Raw genomic sequence first — 22,044 nt, forward strand, 5'->3', positions numbered from 1 at the left:
GGATGCGCCTGGCTGTATGCTATGTTAGCATAAAGCATAGTGTGAGCTTGCGCGTATCCAGACGCTGATCTCATCTATGCCATCAGGTGACCTCTGGCCTAAACGTGCTAGGGTCGCCCCATTATTGCCAGTCCATTCTTTGTATATGCATGTTCCAGTAATATCAGAGGACTAAGTAATAATTAGAAAAAATATTTGACTCGTGTAAGACACATTCTTAGACACTTTTAGAAGCCTGCTATACAATGCTATGGAGTCGCTTTTACCCAATCATGGTATTAAGAGTGACAATAATAATGCCTATGACAGAATCTAGGCCATTATAGACCAAGTAACCATCTATCCCATCTGGTCTACAAGCCTATTTGGTGTACTCACCAGATTTTATTGCAATGATACAGTTTTGCTGGAATGAAATTTCTGAGCTCTTAATTATACAGGAATCTCATTCATAAATTCTTTAGTATTCATAAGCATATACAAATAAGGTTAAAACTGTTAACTAAAAATTGTATTATGTAGAGACAATAATGCCCAAATGCATTTTGTATATATAAGGGCCACTTTTCATTATTAATCCGTGTTTATATTGTATTTGACATTCTATAAGATCATGTTGCACGTCTCTTACTTTTGACAATAGTATGCACTTCAGGAGGAGCCCCAGGATAATAGAATTTGTAGTCATTCCTGGCTCCATTATACAGTAGGGTGAACAGAATTTGTTGTTCAGACAGGCATTCTCCACCTTATATTCGTAAGTGACCCCAAAACACTATATTAATTGCCATCTTTAAGCCAGCGACAAACTGACTTAACGTACCTGACTTACTTTACTGACCACTTACCAGTTAATGTATCTCTATTTTCACTTTCACTGTTTCTTTAAAATCACACCCTGGATGGCATCACATTACCTGAAGATCAACATCATCAAGATTGTGCTTCTGGTTATTCCCCTACTTTTATATTCAAAGTTCCTAAAATCATCATCAGTGTTGAGAATTCTTCAATAAACCCAACAAACCAAGTTTACCTCCTGGTGTCCCACTTTACTCCACTTAATCCTAAAACCTTGATACCCAGTTGCTTATCTGCAAAATATCTATTGAATAAGTATTTTTCTCACACAAGAGACTAGTGAAGTACATACTCCCATATAACATCCCATCTGGCTTCTTGCAGCTCCCTTCTGACCTACCCATCTCCTGCCTTTCACCGCTTGAATCCATTTCTAACACCTAAAAACAAATTTTATTAATGCCATCTCTCTTTGTCGGTTGCATAACCGTGCTTGTCCCTCCACATACCTCCAGAATAAAAATTCTGACTCTAACCTACAGACCTATAAACCAGCCTTTAAATATATTTAACTCAATTCTAAACAAGCTCTGAGATGCATTAATTAAACAAGGCTAGACTAGCCCTTTCAAAAATAGATGGGCAAACAATGACACAAGAAATCATATCTATGTTCTGTTCGATGTTACTAATATTATAGCATAAAAATGTCCACAATTATGAATTTAAAAAACTGGTCCACATAGCCTATCAGCAAACCAGGAAGCTGTCTAAGAAACTAAATTGCAGGGTGCACAACCAGTACAGTCTGATTGGACTACTAGAATGCTACAGTCGTTCCAGTATACTTTAGATGGTTTCTCGGACTTCTACTTAGATTTATTATTATATTATTGACATCTTAAATATTGCCAGGTGATGTTCATATATAAATGCCCACTAAATGTTTAAATGACTAATTCTACTAATGGTTCCTAATAGTTTCTATGTAGAATATCTGTCTGTATTGTGACGTACCTCATCACAATGTAATTCTGATTGGGTTTCATTACAGTGAGATGCAAGGTGTGTCTTAATACTCATCTACCTAGAAGCTATAATGATGCTGTCATGTGTTTCAAGAGAGACCAGCCCAAGATTATGGGTGGAGAAAAGGACTCTGTTGTGCAGCATCTTCTGCTCATCTGTCAGAGAAAGGGAGACACCTTGAACATCTAAGCGAAAGAGCAGCCAGTAAGGAACATCCCTTTACTCCAATTGTAAAGGTGGAAAGAAAAGAAAAAGAAGTATATTCTTAGGAGTTGTGTCTTATAGCACACAGAGTGGCAATGGATTGGCTGCTGTGTGCAAAATTTGGTGCCTTCTTTGTTTTAATGGTAAGTACAGTTTAGAATCCCCACTTTATTTACTTTTCTACAAGTACTGACGGAAATGAAGATATATGAGCATCAATTAGTTAAATATTGTTCTAGATTGTGGGATCAAGGAAATGGAAGCTTCATTGCATGTTTCTTGTTTGTATATATTTATTTTAATGCTGTTTTGTTATGTGCTGTAAGGAGACGATGCTTATTAATTAAGTGCTGACTTTTTACAAAGTCAACCGAGTTCAATATGCTTCAGTTCACAGACAACTAATTCAAGAACACTGCTACATTTCACATGAATATAACAGGTTGACATTCTTTGTATATTATGTATATAATGGAGAAGAACTGCAGAAGAATTTGTTGGGATGAAAACTTTTTAAAGCTGTGATACCATTATATTACCCAAACAATAATATAATAAAAAAACATTATTTATGTATGGGAATACATAGTGAAAATACGTTATTACATAACTTTGACAAAAAGCCACGCTTTAACAAACCAGGACAGTTCAGGCGCTTCTTTAAAAAGTGACAGCCCTATTTTTTATTGTTGACGTTATTGTTGGACTTCACTTTATGCGTTGATTGGACTTGATGCGCTGTGTGTATTTGCCATTAGTGAGCTAAATACCTTTATGTCCTGAGAATTTATTGCTGAGAAAAATACATACAAAACCTTAATCTTAATACGGGTGAATTTAATAAACTGGCCCATTTTAAACCGAATATGGAAAGTCGCTATATGAAATGTAACACATCTGTGTCACATGACAAATGTTATGGCATATTCTAAATGCTTTGATGATGGATAAATTCATATCTCCGTCAAGATTGTAAGCTTGCGAGCAAGACTCTCTCCCCCTAATGTATCGGTTTTCTTAGTCTGTCAGTTCTAGTCTTGTCATACCCCTTGAATATATATTGTAAGAAGTGGTGCGTAAATTGTTGGAGCTATATAAATAAAAGATAATAATAATAATAATAATAATAATAATATAGCTAATGGTATATTTGACTTTTAGGGAGTTTTAAGAAAAATGGTACAGATGAAATGTAATTGCGCCTTTTGATGTAAATCTTTCATATGAAGCGAGTATTTATGATGCCATACTGCAAACTGAATTATTTCAAGATATAGACCTTAAATTCAGTCCTAATAACTTACCGAATTGGCTGCCATTTTTGTATAAGAAATCTTGTTCTATCGACAGTTATGAATATGGCATGTGGCAGTTTTAGTTCAGGCCGAAGAAGAACTGTGTTGCAGTTCAGTAGAATCGTGAAAACAAACATTAATTTTCTCAAACATTTTCATGTAGATCCCCAGCCATTCACTGAGCTTTTTTTATATAGGAACTGATTGACCTTTGTCAGCGCAAGTAACAATGCACAGAGATACCAAAAGGAAGTTCCAACCATTTAGAAAAAACAATAACTGAATGAGACACTTAAACTTAAAAGTGTAGGCTACTTTTGATACCTTGCATGCCACGTGCTTGCTAAACACAAATGTGGTCACTTTTAATGTAGCTAATACTTTTTGCCAAGACTGTGGTTTTTGTTGGCTTTGCAATAAAAGGAAAACATTGTTTACAAAGACCATGATTACAACACACCCATCATAGGCATCAAACAGGGAGTAAGCATTGTCCTTTTATACTCACCCGTGTTTTTCACATTAGTTGTTAAACTGGGCTGGACCTGTGAAAAAAAACTAATTATGCCACTGTGTAGAAGCTCCCAGCTTGGGAAAAAAAAGAAGAAATTAGCCCCACCCATATTGCCTAAGATTGTCTGTGTATTGATGCAGGGGTCCATTCACTTATTAGTAAACTCCAGGTGAACTAAAACATGTTATCTCATGGTGGAAAGTGTGGCCATTTCCCTAGAGCAGGGCCATCTTCTCTATATCTACTAGCAATTTGTGTCAATGTTCAGTACAACAAATGTGGGACCTGTGCCCTTCAACCAGTGGCCCTAATGCTGGACAATTAATTAGACAGCACTTCTTGTTGGGCTGTCTTTATCAAAGGGTAAAAAGGGCAACACAGGGCTCAACCATGCTCAGTGACCGATGAAACGCTGCCACTTTCCTTTCAGAAAGCTGCATGGAAAGTTAGGAGAATGTATTCCATCACCCACTGCCATAAATGGTTTGTTCCATGGGCACTTCCTGCATGATATGTGACCAGGAAGTGCTTCTTGTGCCACGGCTAGTATTTCAGAGGCATAAGAGAGAGCTTTGTGGGGTGCCCTTGCTGTGTTTAAGTGCATATATGTAATTAAGGTAATTATTTTCTGTGGGCGAGGGCAATATTCTTATCATGAATGTGCTTGATTCTGCGCTGAGATCGTATCGGAAGACATAACATTGTCTTTAACTTCACATTAAATAAAATGCTTAATCTTATTAATTTAAATTACATCACATTAACTTATATAGCGCCAGCAGATTGTGTAGTGCATAAAATCATTTCAAATCACACACAGTAACAAACTAGTACAAAGGACAGAGGGCCCTGCAAGCTTACAGCCTAGCAGGTGAGGGGGGAGTGAAACAGTAGGAGAGGACTGCTTGGATATGGATGAGTTGATCGAGTCAGGATAATCTGTAGAGGTTGGTGGTCCTTCAGATGGCTTGATTAGGATGCTGGCAGAGTGTTAGGAAGAAAGGTTGTACACTTCTCGGAGAAGATGGAATTTCAGAGAGCTTTTAACATTCATGTACGAAGAGAAAGTCTGACAAAACGGGGTAGGACATTCCAGAGCAGGGGTACAGACAGTGGGTGTGAAATCCTGAATACAGGAGTGGGGAGAGGTAATGACAGTAGAAGAGAGACACAGGTCATGAGAGTAACAAAGAGGGCGATTAGAGGTGTATTTTCAGGTGAAGGTGGCAGGATTTATTGAGGGACTGGAGGTTAGGGATGAAGGAGAGAGCAGAGTGAAGAGTGACACCAAGGCAGCAAACAGGTCTCTTGGTTGAATGTTAGAGCAATCAACAGTAATATAAATGTCGGAAATTGTGGACAGAGGGGTTGGTGGTATAACCATAAACTCAGTCTTTGAGATGGTGAGCTTTAGGTTATTGGACGCCATCCATGATCCAATTCCAGTTGGTGAGGCAGGTTAGAAGAGAAGGTGAAAGGTCAGGAGGGGATATCAGTGTAGATGTGTAGATGGAGAAGAATAGAGGCTCAAGAACTGAGCCCTGAGCAACACCAACAGACAGCGGTAGTGGGAGGAGCAAGTTCCAGTTAAGGAGACACTAAAAGTACGGTTAGAGAGGTTAGGATTTGAGCCAGAAAAATGAAATATCCATTAATACAAATAAAGGTGTGATAGCTACTTTCTGTGCTAGAGAAAGTCTTACTATGACAGAAGTAAACTATATTATTTATGAACAAAGAACCATGTATGATAAAAAAAAAAAACAAATCAGTATATAGACACACATACGTACAATGTCTGCATATAAAAATGCATGTATCAATGTAACAGCAACATTTAGGAAAATGTGGCCATAGTGTCTGCTTAGGTTGAATTGCCCTTTTAACAGTAGGATTCACATGGGCCTGTATGGTAAAAAAAATGTATGAGACTCAACAACAGAGGTTTTTTCAAACACAAAACGCAACCCTGTTCCGGATAACACAGACAAACTTGTAATGGAATCTAGCTCCAGAAAATATGTAACACATCAATGCGGAAAGAATCCCTGTTCGTTGAAAAGGATTGGTTTTATGGAATATAAAAATATGTTGCAATCACTGGGCATGTTTAGAGTTGACACGAGTTACACCCAATAATTATAATTGCTGCATAGATTTTTGTTGTGTGCAGGCTTTGAAAGTAAGTCGGGAGTAAGAAGAAAATACACGCCATAAAGCAACTGTAAAGTCGTTTACTGTATATTAGTTTCCAAAAATTAAAGGATTTTAAAGGCGTTTTAGGCATTCATGCTCAGCCTTTGATAAAGATATTAATGAAAATTGTAATAGTGAGCATAAAAATATATTTGATGTGAGGTTTTGGCATAATGTACTTCAAAATTACAAATGTGTTAGAGTATTAGAAAGTAATGTAAAGATGTGATTTCATCATATTTTAAAAATATACTTGAGTATTTCTTGGAAAAGATTCGAACTGTTGAGTAATCCACAGGAACATCTCCATTCTCCATTGAGTTCCATGGTGATTGCTCCACATATAGAATTTATCTCTAGTGCTTTGCTTTCAAAACATTGGCCCTTATGTCTAAAGATTCTATACAATGTCTATACACCAGCTAATGTGTCAATGAGAAAAACATTTTGATCCTAACTATATGAAAACCAAGATAACCTAGACAGGAAACGAACCAACACTGTAGGCCATTTCCAGTATTCACGAAAAGGGGATGAGTACTATTCTTATTACCAGTACATACTTCTTGTGAAAAAGTATAAGAAAAGCATTAGTATTTTACATTAAACTCTGCAGAGACAAAACACTAAGGCCATATTTTAGTTGTAGGCATGTGATAAGACATTCATTTTTAATTAAACTAGCTTGTATTGTGTACAGTAGGGGCTGCCAGATAGTGCTGTGTATGGAGGGTTGCTGCTGGTTAATGTAGTGCATGGGACAAATTAAAAAAATAGAAACAGAAAAGAGAAGATAGAGTGAAGTAAAGGATAAACAAGAAAGAGGAAGAATGAGAGAAAGAAGAAAGAGAGATGAGAGAGAAGAAAGAGAGAGAAATAAGAATCTAATCTTAAAAGATACAATATGTTTGTTTTGTTGTTTTAGTATAGAAATGTTGCACGCATGCAATGACTTGCATAGGTATTTTGGGGAAGAAATGTAAAAACTCTCCAGAAAGCAGAGTGTATAATCTAGTACATCTAAGTTCACGCACTTATTTATATAACACATCAAATAAACTGTTTCTAACATGAATATACCTAGCAAAATGAAATAAAATGCTCTTGCATAGGGAGCCAGAAACAAGCTTTCATGTTTTTTTGGACATGCAGGCGCACATGCTACAGACATTGTACCAAAACTGAAAGTTTTTCCATTTGTAAGGAAAAACAGTAGTTCTTAATATCTGATTCAAGATTCTTTGAAAAATATTCTTAGATTTATATTATTTTTTTGCTATATTAGGTTACCAAAAGAAGATTATCTCTGGCATGCTCCCCAAAAGAAGTGCGGAGCCCGTCCATAATATTATTAATCAGGGAAATGATGTTCAAAAAAATTATCCTAAATCAAAGTGAATTGTAATACATTGTAATTACTAAAATAATACAGTGTAAATACTGTAAAATTATTTTATTAACGGTTAATTCGTGGTGATCAGACATTATTATTTTTCACTGCACAGGGCTGGTCCTAAGTTTGTGAATAGTTACAACAGCCAACAAAAGAAGACTTAGTTGAACATGTACCTTGTGATAGACATGGCTACCTTGTGTGTTGCCATTGGAGAATTGACCCGTCTCTCCTAAGCAAGGCTGTCTTTATACAGCTAAAAGCAAGCTCCTTCCCCCTCCTCCGATACCAACTGTACCAGAGAATACTATATTTTACCACCTCAAGGGCTTTATTGAACAAGAATAATTTTCAAACTGGGGCAAACTGATTTTCTCTATTGCCCAGTATATATTTTTTTTTTTTAGAAACTGACCCATTTTATTCAGAACTAGAAACTAGAAGTGCAAATTATCATGAATTCTTCTCTAGTTGCTCATATAACAAGACAGCTCACATTCTACTTTCAATGGCTTTTGCTGACATAGTTAACTGTTAAATGGCGTTTATTGTTGTACTGATTCATCTGGCAGGGGAGTGGTGGGTGGAGAAGAGATCTTTCTCATCATTCATCAAGCTCACTCACATAAATTAAACGCTGTTGAAACCACAACTGCAATAACTTCAGCCACATCACCAACATATAACGAAATAAAAGCATTTTAAGTAGCAGTAAGTGAGTATAAATGTGAGTAACAGGGCATCCAGTGAGGTCATTTCAATATAAATACCATAGGTATCTATTACAAATCTGGATTGTTCTTGACATAATTATTGTAGAACCTGTTGTGCCCTTACACAAATGTTAAATGCATTTTTATAATACACAAATATAGATTGGGATTGGTCCTTCATAATAATGCCAGGGGTAACATTGATCCTATTGTACTGCGCTACGGAATTTGATGGTGCTATAAATAAATAAATAAATAATAATACCATGGGAAACCTTTTAACACTCTTTGGACATCTTGGAAACTATCATTGTGCAGGTTGCATTTAGTTCCTTCTAGATTCCTGGACTACATATCATTGAACAGACTATCTCAAAACTGTGCCTCTTATATATTGGAATAATATAGAATAGTTCATTCTATATTATATATATAATAATAATAATAATAATAATAATAATATAAAATATAATAATAAAATAATAATAAAATAATAATAATAATAATAATATAAAATATAATAATAATAATAAAACATATAGAATAGTACATTCTTTGATTGTGTGCTCGCTGTCCATAAAGTTTGCGTAACCCATGTATATGCATACCTGTTTGTACACAGTAGAATAAAGCATATATCGTAATTTTTGTTTGACCAATTTATGTACGGGAAGCCCAAATGACATGGCCTGTTATTTATTCCCATTAGCCCAATTAGGGTAAAATCCAAGAGAAGGTTATATAAAGATTATATCAGGTGATTTAAAATGTTAAAACAGGAAATAAAGCATATTCTATCTAATGATATGCTAATGATATAAAAAAATGATCTGTGAAACTCAAGCTTCTTGTTCAACAGGGTGATTTTATAGCAGTACTTGGATATTCTATGCCTTGCTATTATCTGGTCAACATAGTCATTAAGGATTATTGGGTTTCTTCCCAGTTTGCTTATTCTGCACTAACCTGCTCTGTTTAAAGAGGTTTTGGCTTTTAGCTTACAGAACTTTTTTCTGCGACTATGGGTGGTTCCTCAAACATGCCAGCTTCGCTTGTGCTCAGCACATTTTGGGTGTGATTCATTGGATAGGGTGTGTTACGCCAAGAATCTTTTCTACAAAATAAATGCTTCAAACTGCATGTCTTCTCCTATTAAAAATCTATGTACGGGGAATTACTTGATAAACCTCCATCCCTAGAACTGATTTTACATTCCACTGACTCTCCTTGCTGCTGTATGTTGGGCAATGTGGTGTTGCAACATTGTCCCCCAAAGCGGAAGAGTATACATATTAAAGTAAAAGTAAAAAAAAAGTAAAAATATGACACATAATATATTCCCAAAGATCAAGCATATGAGTAGGGATAATTAATTGCATGTAAACATGGGATTAGTGGTCTATCTCTGGTTATAGCAAACGTTATAGTTTTGTTCACTGCAGTTATTTACTGTGTTCATCCTGATTGTATGAATGCATTTTTACAATTAATACACTTTTATGAGCCTATTGTTATTGTATTTCCCAGATGAACCAAATGTGAGTTAACACTGAAACAACATTTTTTGTGGGTACATTGAATTGTGAGTCTATAGTGTAACATCTTTGGATGACTTACAATTACCTAAGAACCATCAGTCTCTGACGCTCCATAACAGCTCAAATGAGGTTCTCAATAACATTTACAGAGCCAGGGGCTGCTAAACCTGGGTGTAGGTAGATAAGAAAGGTTTTTTTTATGCTTATATTAAAATATATACACATACAATTATATGGCCAAAGTAACAAGGATGAATATTGTTAGTGATGGCCCTAACAGACTCCTTTCTGATTATTATTGTGATGCAAGTAGGTGTTTGGCAAAGATCCGTGACACATGGCAGTCATTTTTTTCAGGTTCAAAAGCATATTTTAGTTTGCTGTGTTTGTTATGTTCACCACCTTTGGAACGTTGTCATAAAGAAATGGGTCTTGCTGCATGCAATTCTGTTTTTTTTCATGAGCTAAAATGAATTATATACACTGCGGTTTACTGTATCTTATATTTTTAGATTAATAGCTTTTATTGGAGTCATTATTATTGTACTGAACGCACTAAATTATATATTTTTTCTTTTGTCTACAGGTAGCTTTACAATGTAGCTGTGAATGGCATATAAAGGTAATAAAATATTTGTTGATATCAATTGCTAATTAGGTCTCCAAGCAGACCCCCTCAGAAACGCTAAGAAAAGTTATTACAAGACACGCAGATCTGTCAGTTTCCCAAATTGTACAGTTCTATACCATAAAAATAAACAATATTAGGATCTCAAACACATAGAAGAAAGCCCTGCGCTCAAACTTCCATCACTCTTGGGCGGCAGCAACGGCTATAGTATTCATCAGCCCAAAATACATAGAACAAACACCGAAAAATAGTTACCTGCGCACTATCTAATATTAGAGATTTTTACCTTTAGCTCACAGCAGCGAGGTGAATTGTTTAGTGTAGGACTCGCCTAAGGGGTTTGCCGTGACGTGGCAGGCGAGCTTCCATTTTAATGGCCATTGGAGTGAAACTAAAAACCTCCATTTGTCTAAATAAGCACCGGAAGTGCGCAGGTAACTATTTTTCGGTGTTTGTTCTAAATATTAGGATCTCCCCTAGTGCAGATACCACAAAGAAAGGTAACTTAACTTCCTGCTCAGTATATGCATGATTAGAACTTCCCATTAAGTTATTTCTCCCCTATCATTAAGTGCTTTTTGTTGCTGATTGGTTTGGACAGCCTTCAAAAACGGTGAATAATGAGGGCCATAACATATGATGCTAACTTTGCTACAGCTTCTTGTTGATCTGAGATCTTACTGGGTGAACTAATAGTATTTGATAGACAAAAACAGATACCATAGGTAGTTTTAATTGATAATAGTGACGGGAAAAGCTATAATTGCAACAGTTGCCCTTACTGTCATAAAACAAGTATTTTACCAAAGGGCAGTGTGTGCAAATGCATTTAGTTTCAAAGTGGTGCTAGGAGCTAAAGAATGCATATCAATAAATGTAATTTAATTTAAAGTGTGACATAGGATTGCATTAATGGATCCTGAAAAACCAGATTTAGACATGTTTGTTTGGGCTTTGTTCCAACCCAGAAATTGTACAATATTCATTCTAACAAAGACAAACAAAGAGAAGACAAACTAGACATTCTAATAAGCGAAAAATATGATGAACCCTAGATATTAAGGTATAGCTGTCTTAATGACCTAGGAATTTATTTTCATTAATTTATAATCGTGTTACATGTGTCTGGTGTATCAAAGGCCTGTTATTTTCAGAAGAAATGCAAATATACATTATTTTTTTTTATAAACTATCACAGGTAAACCATGGAAAAGATGAAAATGGAAAAATAATGTGGGAACCTCTACAACTCAAACGGCAAAAACGTGAATGGATTATCCCACCAGTCAATATTAGAGAAGAAGAGGATAACAGATACAGGAACCCGATTGCAAAGGTAACGCACATTAGATACTGACATGTTCTAATGTAATAAGTGGTTCTATTCTGTGATACCTAAGAGTAGAAAAAAAAAATATTGGGGCGTGATTTATGAGTGATTTATGAAAGTAAATCAGTACCTAAAATTTCAAATGTATGATGCCGATCACCTTAAAAAATATAAAATGATTATGAAGATTATTTAAATGTTATTATTAGTCATATGTCTATTTATACAGTTTATGTTAAATTTCCCTGATACATTTTCACACTTTGTAAATAAATGGAAAGTCATTCACAATTCCAAACATCATCTCTTTTTCTCAGTGTGAGCAGATTTTTTAATTTTATTTACTCTTAATTTGGTTTACAGTGTAATTCTCACCTACTTGCACCTCTCACTTTGTATTTTGATGGTATATTTTGCTTTTTTGCATGGTGCACTTCCCCTTGTATTGTATTTTTCTGATTTCTTTACTGTGCTGAATCATTTCAGGGAGGATTCACATGCTACTGAATAATACTGATGTTAGAAATACTAAATTAAGGATTTTATTTAACTGATAAGTTAAGGGAATTTCTAGGTAATCACGCATTTTTGTTAATGCAGTAAAGTACATTACAACATGAGCTTAATATAATCTTTGGATGAAAGTGTATCACATTGTTGTTAATTAAATCTACAGGTTCACTCTGACGCAGCCATAAAAACAAACATAAGGTACACAGTGTCTGGACCGGGGGTGGATATGTACCCTTTTGGTGTATTTTTGATAAATCCAAGAACTGGGGATTTGAATGTTACTGGCGTCACTGTTGATCGTGAACAAATATCAATATTCTTTGTAAGTTTTACATTCTTACTATTTATTTTTGGGATATATTTCTTTACCTATAGCATTAATCAATGTCTAATTGAAATAAAGATATAATTTTAAAAGAAAATGTAACCAGTGCGAATGTCACCTTAAATATGGAAATAAGTTTAACATAATTACAATAGGCTTTGACAGTTACTTTGTTACAATTACTATGTTGATAGCGGTCCACATTTTTCTGTACGGTTCTGTGTGGCCAAAGTAGGCAATATATACTGTAGATATTCAGAACACTAACGGCCAAATGGTTGTATGATGACATTCATTGGATAAGTTCATCACAATACATTGAGATAATGCATGGTACATATACTATAGCATGCACAATACATACTGTGGAGATTAGTAAAGCTCAAGGCTTATTGCTGTTCTGTACAGTCTATACTAAATACTTAAATACACTGTTTATGCTTTATTCAGATATATTTAGGTTTTGATACGATGTATGCTTTTTAACCCCTTAAGGACAATGGGCGGTCCCTAAACCCATTGTAAACAATGCATTTTGAGCCCGTACATGTACGGGCTTTGTCATTAAGGGGTTAATGGGATTCATGGATGGCACTGATAAATTATTGCATTACAGAATGCTGGAATTACTGTGTTAAATTATGTAATGTGTCTTTTTCTGTCTTTTTAAACACATTTAGCTGGTTGTCCGCGCTATAAGTAACAATGGGGCTGATTTGGAAAAACCTCTTGAGCTGCGAGTGAGGGTGCTCGACATTAACGACAACCCACCGATATTCATGCAAAGTGTTTTTGTCGGCTCCATAGCAGAAAGATCAAGAGCAAGTACGAAAAAAAAATATGTAAAATGCACTTTTTGGTTTGAATCTCTGGATTTTATATTATCATACACTTTTTCATGAAAATGTTATCAAGGCAAATCTAGTCATATCCCTCTTTTGGGGGCATTATGGTAGACAAACTGGAAGGACTGTACCGGAGCCTTCCATCTTGAGTTATTTGCACCAAACTCTTCTATCTTAATGTAAGGACACTAATGGTCTAGTAGCCAAAGGACACCTAGAACTGTATGGGGGGAAAAATCTTAGTTTTGTTTTTTATTTAATATCATGCAGATACTTTGGTCATGGTCATGAATGCCACGGATGCGGATGAGCAAGGTACTATTAATTCCCAGATTGCCTACAAAATAATTTCTCAGAGTCCTGCTGAACCTCCAATGTTTATTATGAATAAAGTCACTGGACAAGTCTTCACAATGACAAATTTCCTAGATAGAGAGGTACGTAATTTCTGTTTACACAGTTCTTGCATTAACTTGTATTGTAAACTTTTGTTTATTATCAAAATCAAGTAACAAAACATGTGAAGGTTATTTTGTGTTTGAAATGGTGAAAGCGAGTTTTTTTCAGAAAAAAAGGTTACATTGCCATAAGAATACAAAGAATCAACAAGACAGATAGTGTGTGTAATGTAAATGTTACTGCCAAGAGCAGTTTATAGACACAACTCTTTATTGCTATTGCCTCAAATTCAGAATATATTAATGGCAATATTCCCTGTAATATGTTCTAATAGACTGAAGGATAGCTGGAAAAAGACTTTACTAATAGCCAGTTATCATTAGAGGGACACTACAGTCATCATACCTCCAATGCATATGATGGCAGAGTGGTCACTATACACTATATTTGTAAATCCATCTTGAATGAACATATATCCTGCTTTGCACCATACTCACTGCCAGCCAGCTCCACCACTGGCTCATGAGTTCCAGGGGGTCTAATGAGACCCATTTTTAAAGGTATTCATACCCACCCTTTTGCGTCTACAGTCTGAAGAAGGTCTTATTACTAGGCCTTAAGTGTATTACTGTAGCCATTACAAATATGTATTATTACAAATCTTAAGAGAAAAGAAGCTACTGTGTTTGCCTGTAGAGTAGATGTGAGTAAAGTTGGTTTTGTGATAGTATAACTATTAATAATTTTATTTCATGATGTTTTTGTTTTGTATGTTTTAATCCATCCATTTTAAGGTATAGACTACTGTAATGCATATTGTATTCCTTCTTTCTAGCAACAAAGTAGCTACAGTATTATGGTTGGTGGCTCAGATTTGAATGGAGGTGCCGGTGGATTATCTGGACAATGCGGTGGTAACATCCAAATCTTGGATGTGAATGATAACTTCCCTACACTCGAGTTTGATTCGGTAAGAATTTTAGTAAGCATTAAAAATAATGAAGGCTATGCCACAGTGCCTAGTCATAAATTGTTACTTCTCATTACAAGTACCACTTGAATATCCCAAGGACGTTTTTTATTAAAAAAATTTTTGGACAAGAAATTTTATAGTGCAAGAAACAATCTCAGAAAGCAGAAACTTTGCTTTTTACTTCTTGTCATTGTGCAAGTCTACCATTTACAAAACTAATGGTATATTAACTGATGGTCAAGGAGCACTTAGCTTGTATAACTAAATTTAATATGCCTTTATTTTAAAGTTTATCACTCACATAAAGACATCTAACAGAATATGTATTTTCTTATATTCTAGTACTCCGTTCAGATCATTGAAAATATGGTAGGTCTAACCAATCTAAGGATTAGAGCATTTGACCTTGATGAAATGTACACAGACAACTGGATTGCAGAATTCAATATTGTCTCAGGAAATGAAGGAGGCTGGTTTGTGATGGAGACAGATACTCAAACTAATGAAGGAATCTTGAGAGTGGTTAAGGTGCGTTTGTTAAACACATACATATTAGTGCTGTCTGAATCACAATACCGTGATAATATTCCTGTAATACTACATGAAGCACTAGGGAAGAACCAGATGTGGTGTCCTAACCTTTTTAGAGGTTTACAGTTTCCGCATGTTAGAAACCTAGAAACATTGTTCACAGCAGTCTCTCTATTTGTCCTTATAAAGAGACTTATAGTGTCAGTCACTGGTCTCATCGTAGATTCAGGATAGCTTTATGCCAATCTCATGCATGTTTACATTTCCTTACTGTGTTAACTTCTTCCACTTCTTCTGGGATGCTGCTGTACTTATCTACCACACTGTCCGTAAAGTAAAACTTCCTTACATTCTGTATTCTCAGTCTGTATTCAGTTTGTATACTGTCCTGTCACTTTACAAAATGTATATTCTGCAAATTCATGCGCTATTTCCTGAACATGCAATAAAAATATTGCCAACAGAAGTAGAAACTTTTAACAATGCAGGACGTTTACCATAAAATTTGCCCACTTGTTTAGGCGGGAAAAACAGTATACAACATATAGTTCTTTAACTCTTATTTTTATCTTCTATTCAGGCTCTGGATTATGAAGCCATGCAGTCACTCAATCTTGGTTTTGTGGTTACCAATAGAGCAGCCTTCCATACATCGGTTATTTCTGAGTTTCAGGCCAAGGTGACAAGCATTAGCATTCAGGTGCAAAATGAAAGAGAAGGGCCTTCATTTGTTCCAAGCACACAATACGTACAGATACCTTCAGGGCTTTCTGGAGAAGCTTTATATGCATATATACTTGCAACAATGCGGGCATCAGATGTAGACACCGGCGGGCCTGCTACCAACATTAGGTAAGATAAATTAACTGTTTTAAGAAAAAAACTAAATCTCAAACATAGTGTTTTTTTCCTGATGTATCTCGATGAACTCAAATTACATATAATAATAAGCCAACCCTGATGAATATTCCTTCAATAAGGTCTGTGTTGGCTCTTCTTAGAATTACACTGCCAATTAAATAAGGTGGGTCTAAAAGGCAGTTATAAACAATGCATATTCTAGGTCTACAATAATAGTGGCCCGTACGCAGTATTTATTATATTAACACCATTGATACACAGTGAGGTGGAAGATAACTCTATCAAGTCAACTTTTCAGAGACATCGCTAATTGCACTGATTCCAATGAAAGCAAAGAAAATCTTGTTGGTTCACTATTATTGTTATTATTTATTGCTTTATATAGTGCTATAATTTTCCATAGCTCTGTACAATGGGTTGACAGGACATAACAAGTAGTATATAACATAACAATTTGACTTACAGAAACAACAGGTGAGGAGGGCCCTGCTCAAAGGAGCTTACAATCTTTGTCTGATTTATGTACAACAGGGGTATGAATTTAAGTGTTTTTGTTTTAAGTTAAGGTATTTGTACTACAGTTATTATCTATGCCTATTAATAAAATGATTATTACCTATAACATCTAATCCAAGAATCACATTTTTCATTATGGATTCTGTAGCATGTTAAATAATTATAGGAAACCATAAAGGTACTTCTCGGTGTACAATTAGGCAATGTGTACGTTTCCAAATTACAATGTTAATGTGTATATATTTAACAGGTATGTTATGGGACTGGATGTTGAGAATTGGCTAATTATTGATTCTATAACTGGTGAGATAAGGATTGTTCGTGAAATGACTCGGGAATCTTCCAATGTTGTCAATGGCACATACACAGCTGAAATCTTAGCAATAAATGATGGTAAGAAAATGATTGTTCTCAAAGCACTAAAGACACTCTTCTCTACACATCTGAAACATTTTGTAAACAAAAAAAAACATTTTGTATATATATATAAAAAAATAAAATCCTAAAAATGATTTATCTATTGTAGATGTACCAGCTCGAACAGCCACTGCCACAATTGTTCTCAATGTCCCTGCAACAAATAACAACTGCCCTGTGATTACTAATGAAGTCCGACAAGTGTGTGTGGATAACATGAGGGTTGCAGTCCAGGCGTTCGATAATGACTCTGCTCCATACGGTGCCCCATTTACCTTCACAATTACAAACAACCCTGATCAAATGGCCTGGTCTACACAAAGAATTGATGGTAAGAATGACGGATAATACAGGTATTTTACGGAACACAGAGGCAATGTATTAATCTATTATCCCCGATTTGTGCAGAATTTGGTTCAGTTCATATACACATATGTAATATATTTATTGCTTGGAAGCTCCTTGTTACTTTGAGATGTGTTTTAGAAATCGAGGTTGACATTTATGGTGTTATTACAGTGTTATTTGCGTAAACAACTGAAAAATTTGTCAAAATTGAAGTTACCACATTCATATGAAGAAGAAGAAGAAAATATTTGCTCGGTGCTGCATGCATGTGTATATTTCCTCGCAGTATTAGCCTTTACCACTTCTGCTGGGAGGCTGCTTTACTTATTTGCCACTCTTTCAGAAAAATAGATGCAACTATATGAAACATTGTGATAACTGGTGTAGTTTTAGATCAAATTGTCAATGTTCACAAAACTGTTGTGGTAGTGCTCACTCTATAGATGATTCTAGGTCTAAAATGTAATGATGTAAAAATGGATTGTAATTATATTTTAAGACTTTAGTATTGGCACATGAGTATATGTGTTTCTGATGTTAGCAAACTTTTTTGTTTTCAATTACGTTTTCTAATGTAGCTCAACTATTTAACAAAACAAATGCCACTGTGTTCAAATAGCAGGCATTATGAAAAAAGGAGCAATGTTTTATTATATTTATATATATATATATATATAAATGTGTATATATTTTTGTTTTGTTTTTTAGACACTAGTGTTGCTTTGGTAGGGAGCCCTGGAACAGTTCCCCGTAATGTAACACTCCAGATATCTGTCAGAGATAATGGTAACTTAAGCTGTCCTGCACCATGGCCAGTAAGACTGCAAATTTGTGAGTGCACAACAGGCGGTGTTTGCGATGCCACAAAAATGGCAAGCAAGAGTGTATCATTAGGTCCAGCTGCCATCGGTCTCCTCATCCTTGGATTTTTAGTACTTTTATGTAAGTATCCCGAATGTACACCCATCTTTTTGGTGATTGGTATTCATTTCAATTGTATGGTTTTTGGACTTGTGCATATATAGTTGGACTAATAACAAATAGATAACAGGACTCCCTTCCTTCTCAAACAGTGGCTTTACTTCTCTTACCATTCTGCCTCTGCGGATCTGCAGCAAAATCTGCATTTGTTCCCGTCGCAGATGGATATGATGGGGCATGTCGCCCATGGGAAACTGAAGGAGCAAAACCTGAAGATGTGGTCAGTGACTTAACATTTTTTCATCGTCATCACTTTATATCTATTTTATGCATTTTCACCAGACTTTTATTTCGATAGATAAAAGCCATTCGGCCCGTCTAGTCTGCCTGTTTTTCTTAATGTAATGACTCGGACATTAATCAGCCTTAGATTCATGATAGCGTAATACCTACCTCATGCGTGTTTGAGTTCCTTCACTATACTAACATCTACCACTTCCATTGTTCCATTTATCCTGTCATTAAAGAAAAACTTAATTAAATCACATGTAAGCCACAGACCTTCATCAAAATTGTTCTATTTCATTCATACAACAAGCAGCAGCTTTATAATCATTACCGCATATATTATTCATGAGACAAATTCTATATCAATAAGAGATTAATTTTGTCTTTTTTTCTTCTTCTATAGGATATGACTAGTATGCTTATAAATTCAGGTGCCCCAGGTTACTCTGGTAAGTTATTTGGCTGGAATAATTGTTGTTTTTTTCCCCCCATTGAGTACTGCATCAAGCATTCCATCCTAATCGAAGCATTTTTAAAAAATACAAAAAATAAATATATAATTCTGCCTACAATTGTACTTTCTCAGTTGGAGTTTGGTGCATAAGTAGCATTAGTAAACAGTTGCCTTGTCTGTGTATTCGGGACAATGTTAATAATGGGTTGGTCCAACTGCAGCCAAAATGTCCCGTTAGCACACATCGTTCTTGTCAAGAGCACAATTGCTTTCACCATCGCTGCCTGTAGACCAAAATGAACTATTTTTTTTAAAATGTATTATTTTACCCTAAATATGTCTGAGATTTAACTCTAGGCTCTAAATTATTACAGTTAACTATTACAATAGAACTGTTGTATGCACTGTTGTTGTGTAGTAAAGGGTTGAATGCCAGGGACATCCATTGATTCTGTTTTGAACTCTATCCCACCACAAACCAGCTTTATTCCACTATTTTATTTTATCTATTTTATTCTATTTTATTTTATTTTATAAGGCTAACAAGTGAATTACTCAAGCATTTGTTTTAGTTCTGGGTGCTAAAGCCAGGTTAAGATTCCAATGTGTCCTAGTTATGGTAAAAATATACTTTGGTATGTTTGCATGTTTAGATTCATTAAAATCTGTGCGTATAATTGATAGGGCCCAAAACATGGTATCCCATAACTTTCAGTGTTTCCTTGTTGGTAATCTGCCGTTTAACAAAGAGTTCAAAAGTTAGATTTTTTTTTTTTAAATCGAAAAGCATAAAAAAAAAATACATATATTATATTTTAGAAGCCATATTACCTGCAAGGTTTTAGGAATGTACAGTTCAGCTATGTTTGTCACTTGGTTATTTCCAGATCTTTATACAACCAACAACATGATTGGCGTAGGTACTGGTGCTGCCATAGCAGCTGGTGCGGGGGCAGCAGTCGCAGGAGGTATAGCAGGGGCATCTGGAGTAAGAGAATCCTCAGTGTATGGAGAAAGAACAATCATGGGTGAAGGAACAGGCCTTGGAAATATGCTAGAAACAGCAGGACGTTCTGGGGAGAGTAACATAGATGGATCTCTAGGTGTTGCTCTTCCTTCACATTACAAAGAAGGTGGCACTTTGAACATGGCTTACATAGAAAATTATTTTGCTGAGGTAAGCAAATCAAACATAATTTATTTCACAGATATGCTAGTGCCCGTATCTGTGTTTTACTGATTAATGTTATTACTCTTGTTTTAGAAAGCAGATGCCTATGCAAATGAGGATGAAAGTCGCCCTGCAAACGATTGCCTTTTAATTTATGATAATGAAGGCATTGGAAGCCCAGCTGGATCTATTGGCTGCTGCAGTTTTATTGCTGATGACCTTGAAGAAGATTACTTGGACACTTTAGGGCCAAAATTTAAAACTCTTGCTGAGATATGTGTAGGTAAAGAAATCGACCCTGTGCTAAGTGGTGAGGAGCCAAGAGTATCTGCCAATGTTCCGCTAGTAGAAACCGATACAACTGTAAGGTATACTGATACATCTAATTTGATTGCCTATGGAGGTCCACCTGTACCTGTAGTGAACTCATCTTATGTGGCTGAAAGTTCATACACATCTAGCAGTCTTCAGCCAGCTAGGCCTATACCTGACAATCTTATCCCAGGTAATGTAGTTGTAACAGAAACATACACAACATCTGGTACCTCTATGAATCCTGCTACCCATCAGCCTAACATTGTAGTAACAGAGAGGGTGGTTGGACCTGCTTCTGGAGTGCAAGGAGGATTTCCTGAGATACCTGATGGCTCAAATGTTATCGTCACAGAAAGGGTAATGCGGCCTGTTTCTGGAGTGCATGACATTCTAGATTTCCCAGATCTATCTGATAGTTCAAACGTTGTTCTTAGGGAGCGAGTTATTGGCCCAAGCAACTCAAGGCTGTCTAATTCTTTTAATATACCAGAATTTGGTGATGGCCAGAATGTTGTTGTTACCGAGAGGTTAATACAGCCTGCCTCCAGTGCCCGTGGTGGTAGTTTTGGCTTTCCCCATGATGTCAGTGCAGGGCAAAATGTAATTGTAACAGAAAAAACTGTAAGGTCCGGCACAGGCATGACAAACCAGTTGTTGAGTACTGAACCCCTGTTAACACAGTCCATTGGATCTACTTCTCCAAGTCTTACACGCAGCAAAGTAACAAAGTATAGCAAAGTACAATATACCAAGCAATAAAGCTTTCAGTGTGTGTTCATGGATTAAGATACAGTTGACCCACTCCAAGAACATAGTTATAGAATTTACTTATTCAGACAGCAGGGTTTCTTTAGATTACTAAACCAATGCCTTTGATTTTTTTTTTTACTTTTAAGACATCTAAAATGTTTAAAATTCCTTATTTAATTGAACTTTACATTGTCCCTGAGCGGCAGAAAAGCTTAAATAATTTTGGAGAAAGTAGCTGTCAAATAATCAAGGGCAGTGTTTTAGGGATATTTACTAGCTGTCTTGATAGGTGAAGGCATTCATTCAAGATTCAGACATTTAAATTTACTACAATCTAGGGCTAACATAGAATATATAATATTAAAACAGCCTTAAAAAAGCACTGGAGTAGATAATCCATTTTCATTAAAATATATGAAAATACTTTTTGAGATCTTCCATTATTCTATTTGCGACTTAAATTGGATTCATGTACAATATGTATATTACTAATATTGTAATACTGTGCTGTAAATACTAATGGGGTTCCATGTATTTACCCTTTAGCAGATTATTCATGGAAAAATGTTATGGATTTAAAATTATTTTAAACTGGTCCCTTTAATGAATTGATTATTGTGTGCTGCAATATACAATGCAGTGCAGTCAGATGCACATGTATCCCTATATAGATATATATATATATATATAATTGTTACTTGTTTAAAGTCACCACATTCATTGTTCAGTTGTTTTTAGATTAGAAGGGTATACATGGCCTTCATTACTGCTAC

The 22,044-nt window shown here is 35.5% G+C and overlaps 2 protein-coding genes across 2 annotated transcripts in view; one reads left to right on the top strand and one right to left on the bottom strand.

The window, feature by feature from the left end:
- Nucleotides 1-10,474, bottom strand: part of LOC128496551 (desmocollin-3-like) — a 75,849-nt gene extending 65,375 nt beyond the window's left edge. Inside the window, exon 1 of the mRNA XM_053466230.1 lies at nt 10,465-10,474. The gene's annotated coding sequence lies outside the window, so the exon portion shown is untranslated. The remainder of the gene's footprint in view (nt 1-10,464) is intronic.
- LOC128496550 (desmoglein-4-like) lies at nt 1,890-21,394 on the top strand. Its single transcript, XM_053466229.1, has 16 exons — nt 1,890-2,177; nt 10,270-10,305; nt 11,513-11,650; nt 12,321-12,479; nt 13,163-13,307; nt 13,598-13,764; nt 14,562-14,696; nt 15,042-15,227; nt 15,811-16,082; nt 16,858-17,000; nt 17,134-17,355; nt 18,081-18,314; nt 18,446-18,573; nt 18,985-19,030; nt 19,923-20,212; nt 20,300-21,394. Exons 1-16 carry the CDS (start codon nt 2,130-2,132, stop codon nt 21,278-21,280), a joined length of 3,330 nt encoding a protein of 1,109 aa, XP_053322204.1. The 5' UTR covers nt 1,890-2,129; the 3' UTR covers nt 21,281-21,394.
- Nucleotides 21,395-22,044: the final 650 nt, after the last annotated feature.

The sequence above is a fragment of the Spea bombifrons genome, chromosome 5, assembly GCF_027358695.1.
Source record: "Spea bombifrons isolate aSpeBom1 chromosome 5, aSpeBom1.2.pri, whole genome shotgun sequence".
Taxonomy (NCBI): Eukaryota; Metazoa; Chordata; class Amphibia; order Anura; family Pelobatidae; genus Spea; species Spea bombifrons.